Source organism: Garra rufa, chromosome 25, assembly GCF_049309525.1.
Source record: "Garra rufa chromosome 25, GarRuf1.0, whole genome shotgun sequence".
In the NCBI taxonomy this organism is placed as follows: domain Eukaryota; kingdom Metazoa; phylum Chordata; class Actinopteri; order Cypriniformes; family Cyprinidae; genus Garra; species Garra rufa.
In genome coordinates, this window is record NC_133385.1 from 16,707,932 (window position 1) to 16,721,703 (window position 13,772).

Genomic DNA, 13,772 nt, shown 5'->3' on the forward strand with positions numbered 1-13,772 from the left:
CAGGTTACAAGTATAGGTTACAAGTATTTACTGTCACTATCTGCAGTGTGTAAAGCAAACAGAAAATGCATTTACAGTGTACTTACAATGCAAGTCTTTGAGGCAACCCTTGTGCGTTTCTGTACTTCACTGGCAAGCCATTGATGCTATCGACACATCGTAACTGTTTAACCTGAAATAATAGTATAAGACAAAATAGTATCAGCGATAAAATCAACACAAGCAAATGTGTGTGTGTGTGTGTGTGTGTGTGTGTGAGAGAGAGAGAGAGAGAGAGACAGAGGGAGAGAGAGAGTGGCTCTTTTACCATCTACAGTCAATGCTGGTGGGTCTGTCAATGTGTCATTAACAGAATGTAAGGCCAGGTGGCAGGCCGTCGCTATTGTACGTAACTGGGTGGCCTCCAACTGACACGTCGCCAAACTTTAGGCCTCTAGAGAGTCAAACGAGGGAGATTGTGGATTATCTCAGTGTGAGCTTTGGTGTGAGCTGAAGAATGCAAATTGCCAGCTGCCCTTGAAAAAGTAAACTTTGACTAACATTTGACCTTAAGACTCAATACAAGTCATCCAGTGACTGTGTTATTGTTATGACCTCGAGTGAAGACCATTTTGGCATGAGAAAGATATTTACTATGAAGCACTAGACTAGATTACAAAACAAGGCTTACAAAAAAATCCCCCCCTTTTTCAGTATACAGTATATGTATGTCTGTATGTAAATGTGTCCCTGGACCACAAAACCAGTCTTAAGTAGCACAAGTATATTTGTAGCAATAGCCAAAAATACATTGTATATGTTACATTGTGTGCACATTGTATACATTGTTTAGATAAAAATTATAGATTTTTCTTTTATGCCAAAAATCATTAAGATATTAAGTAAAGACCATGTTCATGAAGATATTTTGTAAATTCCCTACCATAAATATATTAAAACGTAATGTTTGATTAGTAATATGCATTGCTAAGAACTTCACTTGGACAACTTTAAAGGTGATTTTCACAATATTTAGATTTTTTTGCACCTTCAGATTCCCGATATTTAAATACACTGTAAAAAACAAAAAACACAATTTGTTGAGTCAACTTAAAACAATTTGTTACCCTGCTGCCTTAAAATTTTAAGTTCAGACAGCTCAAATAAGTTTAGTCAACTTGAAATGTTAGGTTGTACTAAGTAACAACTTAGATATTTGAGTTGACTTAAAAATTTTGGTTTGTTAAACTTAAAAGCTGGATAAGTTACCTGGCTGCCTTAAAATAATTTTAAGTTGAAACAACTCAAATATCAAAGTTGTCACCTATTACAACTTAACATTTCAAGTTGACTAAACTTTTTTTTTGAGTTGACTGAACTTAAAATGTTAAGGCAGCCAGGTAACAAATTCTTTTAAGTTGACTCAACAAATTGTTTTTTACAGTGTAGTTGTATCTCGGCCAAATATTGTCAGATCCTAACAAAAAATACATCAATGGACAGCTTATTTATTCAGTAAATCTCAATTTTAAAGATGTAACCCTTATGACGGTTTTTTTGGTCCAGGGTCACAAATATAAATACACACACATACTGTAAATATGGTTGAAAAGGGCTAAAGCTATGCCAGAATGTCTAAAATTTGCTATTACTCAATGGAAGCTAGCAAATTTGGGACCAAATGTTGATTTTTAGTTAATGTTAGACATATATGGAACATAAATTAGGGTAAAATTTATCCTACAATATCTTTGGTTTCAGGGTTGAAGGCTGGTCAACATAAAGACAGAGTAAACCAAATAAAATTACAGTATTTATTTGTCTTCCCGCCAAATTTTAAAACAACTGTTATTTCAGGAATATTTATGTACTATTATAGTGGTTACTCATATTTTGAGTTAGCCTTTATTTTTATATTTTCAGTTTTAAGTTTTTGTAATTTTGCTATGTGCTTTTGTCATGTGTTGTAGTTTAAGTATTTGTTTTAGTACTTCACTACTTGTTTTAGTACTTTTACTACTTCAATCACTTTTTCATTTCTGATTTATTTTTGATCTAATATTTATATTTTATTTAATTTTGGCTGTATTTTAGTTATTAAAAGTTACATTCAAGACTTCAGTCACATTTAACAGAGACAGTACTAAGTGTGAGGCAAAAATAACAAGGCCCTGAGTGTTAAAAGTAGTTCTTTTATGCTACAGTAGGTTAATTATATGTTAGATAATCAAACAAGTCCAAGAGTTCTCACAATGTTCAAGACGGGATTTGTGGAGATTAAAAAGTTATTGAACGTAGAACGTCATTGTTAACAGCACAATGCCGTTCGTTTGACACTATGCAATCAAGCAGCTTTTACGTCCATGTAATTATTAGACCACCCACACACGACAGCCCTACAAACATCACAAAGTGTGGCACATTGTCAATTTCCTAGAGGCCTTGATTTTCTTTTGGGAAGAGACGCTAAAAATCATTCCTCATTTGGTAGGCTTTGGTTGTAATGTCCACACCCATATCGGGCGGCAATGTGCATTTCCTTTGAAGGCCAGCTACAAGTTCCTCACAACTGACAGATAACAGACAACAGACAAATGGTCATTCGTTCATTATGACCAATGCTCGGCGTCTTATTTATAACGGCCACTGGGATGCCATTCTCTCCCAGTGAACCGGCCACCTCTCTTTCCAACAATAGTCCACACTGTCCTCGAGAGCCATAAATTATCTTCTAATATTAAATGCAACTGTCAGTCGACAGTCTCCATTGTGAGGCCCGTTCCAATACTCCGTCTTCACATGGGACGGCCCACCTTTGAGTGATGCAGGGTTGTAATGTGTCCTAAAAAGGCTTGAGGTTTTGAAGCCCGGGTGACAAGGCTCCTATATAAATACAGGACAGGTGAACTGGCCGCTCACTCTCTTTTTTTCTACCGCTCTTGTGGGAGCAAGTTTTCCAGGCCTCTTGTGCAAGCTCTCCTGGGTGAGTCTACTTCAATGGATGTTTGTGTTAAATGGTTTGTTGGAGCTTGAAGCTTGGTTTTTGGATATACTTGGAGTGTTAGTTAGTTAGTTTGAAATTCAAACCTGCATGACTTTATTGAACAAAAATGAAGATGTTTTGAGAAATAACTTTTTATCCATACACTACCATTCAAGCTTCAGGGTAAAAATTTGTATTTTCATCTAGCAGTGATGCACTAAATTAATCAAAAGTGACAGAAAAGAAATTTATAATACAAAACATTTCAAATAGTTAATTTTAAATGATGTTCTTTTGAACTTTCTATTAATCAAAAAAATATTAAGCATTTAAAATTGCTAATAAAATTTCTTGACCAACAAAACAGCATGTTAGAACATGTTAGACTGGAGTAACGGCTGCTTAAAATTTTTAAACTGTAATAATAGTTCACGCTTTTAATGTTTTTACTGTATTTTCACTCAATCTTAGTGACCCCAAACTTTTGAACGGTAGTGTATTTTGAAAGTCAGTGACTTTTACTGTAAAAATCACTTCAAATCGTCTTTCACAGAAAAAACAAAGTCTTACAGGTTTGGAACAACAAGAAAGTGTTAACAGAATTGTAATTTTTGAGTGAACTATCCGTTTAATTAATTATTTGTTACATACAGTTCAGTCAACTTGAAATGTTAAGTTGTACAACTTAGATATCTGAGTTGACTTAACAAAAAATTGGTTTGTTAAAGTTGACCGGACTTAAAATGTTAAGGCAGCCAGGTAACAAATTCTTTTAAGTTGACTCAACAAATTGTTTTTTACAGTGTAGTTGTAATTATTTGTTACATACAGTTCAGTCAACTTGAAACGTTAATTGTACAACTTAGATATCTGAGTTGACTTAACAAAAAATTGGTTTGTTAAGTTGACTGACCTTAAAATGTTAAGGCAGCCAGGTAACAAATTCTTTTAAGTTGACTCAACAAATAGTTTTTTACAGTGTAGTTTTATCTCGGTCAAATATTGTCAGATCCTAACAAAAATCACTTTAAATTGTCTTTCACAGAAGAAATAAAGTCGTACAGGTTTGGAACGACAGGAAAGTGTTAACAGAATTGTAATTTTTGAGTAAACTATCCGTTTAGTTAATTATTTGTTACATACAGTGCAGAGTGGACCAATAAAATGCTTATATTTTGGATTTTATGCCAGCTTCAAATACAGAAGCAGCGCTATAAAAATATTACAAACTAAAGCTTTTTATGCTCATCTCAAGATATCAAATAATAATAAAATATGTATTATTTATAATACATTGCGAGTCTGCCGTAGGGAGGGTAGGTCTGCATAACCGAAGATGTCAGAAAAGCTCTTTTTAAGTACAGAAAATTAATCATTTACGCTTAGCTTCAAGTGCTACATGAATTCAGCCAGCAAAGACAAGTATTTCATAGGCATCAGAAAATCCTTCGGCTTTTTAACGGACATGTCATGTGTTTGCTCCCCGTGCCACTTGTGTTCAAACACCAGCTGTCTAAGCAAACATGTGCGATGAGGAAGAGACCACCGCTCTGGTGTGCGACAATGGCTCTGGTCTGGTGAAGGCCGGCTTTGCCGGGGATGACGCACCCAGGGCTGTGTTTCCCTCCATTGTGGGCCGACCTCGCCATCAGGTGAGACGACAACGTTCATTCACTTCATCTGGGGCTTAAGTGTTATTTTGATCCAATCAGTAAAGCACCTCTTAAGTCTCAGGACTTACGCTTTGACCTTTGACTCGTAAAGGCGATACTCTGCTAGCACCAATCCTTACTTTTAAACTACAGCATTTTAATTAAATGTAGATTGTGTGGATTTTGACTGAAAGCTTGCATTGTGGTCTCCTTCCTTAGGGTGTCATGGTCGGTATGGGTCAGAAAGACAGCTATGTAGGAGACGAGGCCCAGAGCAAGAGAGGCATCCTCACCCTCAAATACCCCATTGAGCATGGCATCATCACCAACTGGGATGATATGGAAAAGGTAGATCATATAATTATTCACTTTCAAGGAGCAAAGTCCAGTCACATTAGCGAAATTCCATTGTCTGTTGTCAGTAGTGTAGCGATCTATGAAGCACAACTCACATAGAAGTCATTTGGAAACAAAGCAACCTTCTGTTGGTCAACGAGGCAAACTTGAACCTGTCGGGAAATTTGTTGAAACCTTTCACTTTCACACAAAATTTCAAATTACATGGATTCCAGTATAAATTAATGAGTTTCTATGGTGTTACAATTGTGCCAAAAAAACTCTGTTTTATGCTTTGTTCGTTAGCACTCGATGAATGTTCTGCAACATCTAGATAAACAAATAGAATGTTTAGATTTTTCAATAATGAGTTTTAGAATCTTTAGATACATTTATGTTTTTGTTCTATAAACTATAATCTAGTCTATAATATTCAGCATTTTATGAAAAAACAGATATCAAGGTAAAGAAATGAATGTTATGATTTCTTTTCAATAATGAGTTTTCTTAAACCCTTAGATGAATTTAAGCTTTTGTTCTGTCAACTTGAGTGAATTTATAGTCTACAATATTTTTCAGTTTCGAAAGATAGTGAGAAATCAATTTCATTTTTTATTATTTTATTAATTTTTTATTTTATTTTTCTAGAATTAGATCTAAGGTAATAATAATTGTTCCTACCAGAATTCAAAGATTATTTATAAAATAATACAAATATTTTTTTAATTAAAAAGTATTTAATAAAGAGTAACTATTTTTAGTTTATTCCAGCTGGAAATAATATTATATTTTTACATTTACTTTATACTTTTTAAAATGTTCTTATATTTATTTTAGATAATAATTTAATTATTATTTTATATTAGTTATCTAAAACCTTTAGATGAATTTGTTTTTGTTCTTTAAACTTGAATGAATCTATTTTAAACTGTGTATTTTTTTTATTTGACTAATTTTTATTTATTTATTTATTTGTTTAATTTGGATTTAAAGTAATGATAAATGTCCTACCAGAATTCATAGATTATTTATAAAATAATAAAATATATTTTAAATACATATTATATAACAAAGAGTAACAATTGTACTTTATTCTAGCAGGAAATAAAAAAAATATATTTTTAATTTTATATATTTTATAAATGTTCTTTTATATATTTTAGATAATTATTTAATTATTATTTTCTTTTCAATAATGAGTCTTCTAAAACATTTTGAATTTATGTTTTTGTTATATAAACTTGAATGAATCTATAGTCTACAATATTCCGCAGTTTAGAAAGATAGTGAAAAAAACTCATTTATGATTCTGTTCAATAAACTTGTAAAATACTTAGGTTACATTTTTAGTGTTTTGTCAAAATATTCAGAGTTTTAGAAAGATGGTGAGAAAACAAGTTCTTGAAAAAATCTAAACATTCTATTTGTTTACCTGGATATCTGTAAAAGAACATTCTCTGAGCGCATTAACAAGGAGAACGACACAAATTTGACCTGACACGAACACCAATTTTTTGGCATGAATGGAAAGCCATAATTTTTGGAAACAGCCTTAACACAACAAAACAAGATGACATAAAAACAAGCACATCAACATATATTAATTTATCCTAACTGTATACATGGACAAATGTATAGTACAAAACAATTGACTTCATTCTTGGCACAAATGTAACCCCATACACGAAAATTCGCCAAACAACAGTAAATGTGACCTGTGTTTCTCCATGTATAATGAAAAATGCAATACTATCTTCTCAGATCTGGCACCACACCTTCTACAATGAGCTCCGTGTGGCTCCTGAGGAGCATCCCGTCCTCCTGACTGAGGCTCCTCTGAATCCCAAGGCCAACAGGGAGAAGATGACCCAGGCAAGTCCTTTGAAAGACTTCAGAGTCATGGCATTTATGGTATTTAGTCTATAATAATAAAATACATCTTTATTTCAGATCATGTTTGAGACCTTCAACGTTCCGGCTATGTATGTGGCCATCCAGGCTGTCCTCTCACTATACGCCTCTGGCCGTACCACAGGTTAGCATCGCCTACATTGACTATCATACAGTAGTTGCTCTAAACTGCATCTACTCATGCTTTTATAATATACTCCAGGTATTGTGCTGGACGCTGGTGATGGTGTGACCCACAATGTGCCTGTATATGAGGGTTACGCTCTTCCACATGCCATCATGAGACTGGATTTGGCCGGCAGAGACCTGACTGACTACCTGATGAAAATCCTGACTGAGAGAGGCTACTCGTTCGTCACCACTGGTAATTTACATTTCACATAAATTATACTTGTTATGAAGGTTATATTTTAATGTACTCACTGAATAGATAATAAACTGTGTGTTAAATGTAAAATATGGATTAATTTTGAATATTTTAAACGCGTTCTTCTAGTTTTACTGTTTGCAGGTTTACACTGTAATGAAATCTTCATTAGCTAAACTGCACCACCTTTTGGTCACCGCGGTGAAAAGCGAATTGAAGCAGCTGCTGTTTTTTAATTATTAAACTGCATTTAATACCTTTCTAACTCGCTATTACAGCCGAGAGGGAGATTGTTCGTGACATTAAGGAGAAGTTGTGCTATGTGGCTCTGGATTTCGAGAATGAAATGGCCACCGCCGCTTCCTCCTCATCTCTGGAAAAGTCCTACGAGTTGCCCGACGGTCAGGTCATCACCATTGGTAACGAGAGGTTCCGCTGCCCCGAGACCCTCTTCCAGCCCTCTTTCATTGGTCAGTTACTCATTTGTTCATTTGCATATGTGTACATTATTAATCAACAACACCTTGTACGTTTTGGTTCTGTTTTATTTCCCTAGTCAAAACTAGCATTGGAATATATATCACCATTAGAATGATTTCTAATGGGAATTTCTGTATGGGATTAAAATATGTAGGATTACTTAAAGGCTAAAATATTTTAGAACATACAGTTTCCAATATGTTTCCAAAAGAATCAAATATCCCTGTAGTACTTTATTCGAAAGAGGAAGTTATACAGGATTGTAAAACGTAAAAGTTCTCCTGTGAATTTTAGCTGCCTACGAGGCATCTGATAATGATTGTATAATATCCAACTATAAAAACAAAAAATAATTTAACAAAGAGTAATTATTAAATTATTTTTCAGGAGCGAATAGTAATGATTTAATTTGCTTTTTATTTGTACTTTATTCGTATTGTTTGATTAAGTAATTTATTTATTTATTTTAAATGATTATTAGATTTATTTTGGACATATGTATTTTCCTTTTGGAATCCAATGAAAATTTGTAAAATAATTGAATATATTAATTTAAAATAAAACAATAAAGAGTAACAATTTAATTTTTTTTAAATTATTTTACATATAATTATTTATATATATATTGAATTATTACCAGAATTGAAATAAAATTATTATTTATAATATATTTGTCTTTTTTTTTAGATAATTTTTTATTTGATTAGGACATATATATTTTCCCATAGGAATCCATTGATATTTTTTTAATAATAAAATAATTTAAAATAAAAATAATAAAGAGTAGCAGTTTTATTTTTTATTTGATTTATTATTTTACATATAATTATTTTATTTTATTTTAAATTAGTCCTCTAGAATTGGATGTAAATTATGATAAATGTTCCTACCAAAATTCAGAGATTATTTATAAAATATTTTACATACAAATCATTTAATAATGAGTAACAATTTTACTTTATTCCAGCTGGAAATACTTTTTTATTTTATATATTTGTTTTGTTTTTTATTATTTCTTACATTTTTTTTAGATAATTATTAGATTTGATTAGGACATATTTATTTTCCTATAGGAATCCAATGAATATTTTTTAAATAATAAAATAATTAAAAATAAAATAATAAAGAATAGCAATTTTATTTTTTATTTGATTGATTATTTTACATATAATTATTTTATTTTATTTTAAATTAGTCTTCTAGAATTGGATCTAAATTGATAAATGATGAATTTTCCTACCAGAATTCAAATAAAATATTTCAAACACAAATCATTTAATAATAATTTTTAAAGATTATTCTTATTACATTTGATCAGGACTAATATATCTTCCTATAGGATTTTCAATGAATATTTTTAAATAATAAAATAATTTCAAATAAAATAATAAAGAGTAACAATTTTCATTTTAATTTTATTTATTATTTTACATATAATTATTTCAGATTATTGTTCCAGAATTCAAAGATTATTTATAAAATATACAAATAATTTAATAAAAAGTAACAATTGTACTTTATTCCAACCGGAAATAATAATCCTTATTTTTTTTATTTTTTACCTAAAATATTTTATATTATTATACATGTTTTTAAATGAATCCAATAATTATTTATGTCTGTCTTGTTTTCTAAGGATCCCAATTTAAATAGTTGCTTATTATTTTGCTGGTCAGCCACAAATGATTTAATTGGCATAATCATGTAGCTCTTGAGAAAACAACTAATGTTATGTCGATTTAACAAGAAAAAGACAGAAAAACAATAATGCAAGGCCTCTTAGGGCCTCCATAGAATCATGTTCACATTCCTTTAGGATTTTTGACTGAGTTCTTTTTAATGATAGACATGATTTGAATATCCCTACATTATGCCTTGTTTTTTTTTATCAATTATTCATGTAAGTAATTCTGAAACGGGGCCTGCACTGAACCACTAAGCCCACACTCAAAATATATTCTTCCTTTTGAGCCATTGCCAAGCCTAGATTCCAATTGATGAAAAATTCATGTTATTAATAATTCTCAATCATTTGCACATCAGTCTATGTGCAGCAACACAATTAAACCCACCTTCCATGGGCACAGCGAAGCGGGGTCAAGTTTCCCACTGAGAAAAAACTCAACCAACCGCATTTTTCAAGCTTTTTCTTACATTACAGTGCACTTTTAGGAGAGGTGACACAGTGACGGATCACCTTTTGTCAGGAACTAATTAGGAGTGTTTCAGTATATGGCCAAAGGCTGAGGGGCTATTTATGGTGTACAGGGTTCTTAGGCTTGACATTGTACATCAATCACTGTTTCCTTATCCACTAGAGCTGATAGGACAATGGCTAACCAGCAGTTCTTCTCTTAATGAAATCAGCGCTATTATGTAATCGTGCATTAGCATGCTGCTGCTGCATATGTAATGTATTTAAATGGAAGTATGTTTCATGTATAGTCCCATTCATCATCTAAATGACATTGTCTGCAGGTATGGAGTCTGCTGGTATTCATGAGACCACTTACAACGGCATTATGAAATGTGATATTGACATTCGTAAGGATCTGTACGCCAACAATGTCCTGTCTGGTGGTACCACCATGTACCCTGGTATCGGTGACAGGATGCAGAAAGAGATCACAGCTTTGGCTCCCAGCACCATGAAGATCAAGGTACAGTTTTTTTTACATTAACCTTTTATTTTATGTTTAGGTCTCTAATTTTTAGGTTTAATTGTCCAATGTGAATATGCAGAACCAATGTTTAATTATTAATCTATTTCTGTTTTTTTGACACAATAAATAAGTAACTATTAGACTACAAAGGTAATTAAAATAAATAAAATTAATGTTTTAATAAGCAGTTATTTTGCTAAATAATTTTGAGATTGAAATGATTTTTTAATGACAGGATTACTTTTTATTTTTAAGTGACCAATGTGCAGATCGATATGGAGAACTAATGTTTAATTATAGTTGCATTTCTAGATACAATAGACAATGTATAATTATCAGACTACAAAAATAATTCTGTGTCCATTATGGATATGAAATAAGAATAATAACAACAGCAAACATATTATTATAAAACAAAATATTATTTTAAAAAAATCTTGGTAGTAAAGTAATAGTAATAAAACATGTATCATGTACTTTGTATTACTGTAATTATATATTATTGATATTTTAATCAAAAATATAATTTTTATTATAATTATTATTATTATTAGTAGGAGTATGTTCATAATCTACATTGTATTATTGTAAATGATGGATTATTGATTTTTTATGGTTATGATTATTATTACAAATCACAAAAAAAGATACAGTCTGCATTATGTATATTTTAATAATAATAATAATACAAAAATCATTTTTATTTTATTCATCATTTTTAATAATTATTTTATATAATGTCATATAATTATTTTATTTTATTTAACACACAAACACAAATAACTTAATAAAAAGTAACAATGTTACTTTATTCCAGCAGGAAATAATTTTTTTTTTTATTAGGACTAATATAATTTTTTTAAATAACCAAATAATTTAAAATGAAATAATGAAGAGTAATTTGGATGTTTTATGGATACATAATAAAAATAATAATAGCAACAACATCAACAACAAAAATAGTATTAAATTAAATCTTATATCTTAAATCTCTATTTTTATGTTAAATTACAATCTAATAACACAATGTACATTATGGATATTTTAATAACAAATTAATATAAGTAGTACTAGTAATTATTTTTATGTTAAAAGTAGTAGTATACGTAATAATAATAAAATATTTATCATTTATCATTTTGTATTATTGTAATTATATAATTACTGAAATTGGAATAAAAAAGTAATTTTTATTTTAAAAATAATGTAAATTGTATTATTGTAATGGTGGATTATTGATTCTTTATGATTATTATTATTACTACAAATCACAAAATAATGATACAGTCTGCATTATGGGTATTTTAATAACAATAACAATATTATTTTAAATCATATCTTAAAATCTTACATCTCTATTATTATATTCAATCACAATGTACAAATTATTATTAGTAGTAGTGTAAGTAATAATAGTAAAATATTTATAATGTACTTTGTATTATTGTAATGATCTATTATTGATATTTTAATAAAAAATATTTTTTTTCTTCTTATATTTTTTTAGTAGTAGTAGTAGTATGTCCATAATATACATTATATTATTGTAATTTTTAAGATTGTGATTTGTAAGATTATTATTACAAATCACACAATAAAAACATTTATAATGTTACAATAATGATCACACATTTAATTATTAATAATAACACAATTTTCCTGTCCATCACAGATGATTGCCCCTCCTGAGCGTAAATACTCTGTCTGGATCGGTGGCTCCATCTTGGCTTCCCTGTCTACTTTCCAGCAGATGTGGATCAGCAAAGATGAGTACGAGGAGGCCGGACCCTCCATTGTCCACAGAAAGTGCTTCTAAATCCCTCCTCTATCATTCTCGTCTGTCCTGGACTTTCCTTCTAGTCTTTGCAACACGTCACCACGTCTTGTGTTTGTACTGCGGATGTTTGTTTCAGCCTCCCCTGTACAAGAATTCACGTCTACAGCCACAATAAATTGTTCAATAAATACATTTACATATTTTCAATCCATTTCTCCTTGTCTATTCTCAGACACAAATTGACATTCTCCAGCTTTCAGCGTTCAGGTTTGAGATCATTCTTCAGCAAGGCCACCGGATGGCAGACTGCTGCTGTGATATTACCACAAAACACTCTTGAGATCAGTGTACTAACTTGTACTAAAGAATTGATGCAAAATAACTTGCGTCAAACCTGTTTATAACCACATTATAATCTCTTTTGTTCGACAGAACCAAATCGGCTGTTTAATCTAACAGTATCGCAGATTTGATTCTGCCCTCTGAGGGTTTTGCTATGATCATCAATAGCCCTAAATATACGAAGACGATAAGAAAACAGGTCAGTTTAATGTAGGCCAGAGGCACAGCTGATACTCTCTGGCTGAGCAACAGAATAGTACACTGCGTCTCACAGCTGAAATCCACCAATCTAGGGCAAAAATATCGGAAGGTAAAGAATACTTTTGCAGTAGCATCTATTATTGAAACACTTTATTTGATAACTTTGTATAAACAACCTTTAAATCCCTCTAGGAGCATCCTGTTACATATTATTCATACATCTGCAATCTGCTTTTGAGAGAAAAGTTCCAGAAATTAACCAAAAATTGTTCAATCACTGCCTTCTTAAAGGAATAGCTAACCCAAAAATATATTTGCTGAAAATTAATCATGTTTAGGCCATCCAAGATGTAGTTTGTTACTTCATCAGAACAGATTTGAAGAAATTTAGCATTACACATTACTTGCTTAGCAATGGATCCACTGCAGTGAATGGGTGCCGTCAGAATAAGAGTTAACCATTAATCTCTTGTGAAGTGAAAAGCTCATTCTGATGGCACCCATTCACTTCAGAGGATCTATTGGTGAGCAAGTGATGTGATGTGAAATTTCTCCAAATCTGTTTTGATGAAGAAACAAACTCATTTACATCTTGGATGCCCTGAGGGTACATTTTAAGCAAATTTTCATTTTTGGGTGAACTATACCTTCATCCAAAAAGATTTGGACTGTTTTGTCTAAAAAATAAAAGTCAGTGGGGTCCAAAACATCACCGGACCCCAGTGTTCTTCAAAACATTGTCTTTTCTGTTTAGCGGAAGAGTAAAATTCAGGATTGGAATGACATGAGGGTGAGTGAATGGGTGCCGTCAGAATAAGAGTCCAAATAGCTGATAAAAACATCACAACAATTCAGATGTAATCCACATGACTTGAGTTAACCATTAATCTCTTGTGAAGTGAAAAGCTCATTCTGATGGCACCCATTCACTTCAGAAGATCTATTGGTGAGCAAGTGATCTGAAATTTCTCCAAATCTGTTCTCATCTACATCTTGAATGGCCTGAGGGTACATTTTAAGCAAATTTTCATTTTTGGGTGAACTATACCTTCATCCAAAAAGATTTGGACTGTTTTGTCTA

At 31.3% G+C, this 13,772-nt stretch overlaps 1 protein-coding gene across 1 annotated transcript; it reads left to right on the forward strand.

Moving 5' to 3' along the window:
• Positions 1–2,858: 2,858 nt before the first annotated feature.
• Positions 2,859–12,355, forward strand: acte1 (actin, epsilon 1). The gene is made up of 9 exons (XM_073831482.1): positions 2,859–2,962; positions 4,472–4,614; positions 4,834–4,962; positions 6,712–6,822; positions 6,901–6,985; positions 7,064–7,225; positions 7,507–7,698; positions 10,187–10,368; positions 12,044–12,355. The coding sequence occupies exons 2-9, from the start codon at positions 4,486–4,488 to the stop codon at positions 12,185–12,187; spliced, it is 1,134 nt and encodes a 377-aa protein (XP_073687583.1). The 5' UTR covers positions 2,859–2,962; positions 4,472–4,485; the 3' UTR covers positions 12,188–12,355.
• Positions 12,356–13,772: the final 1,417 nt, after the last annotated feature.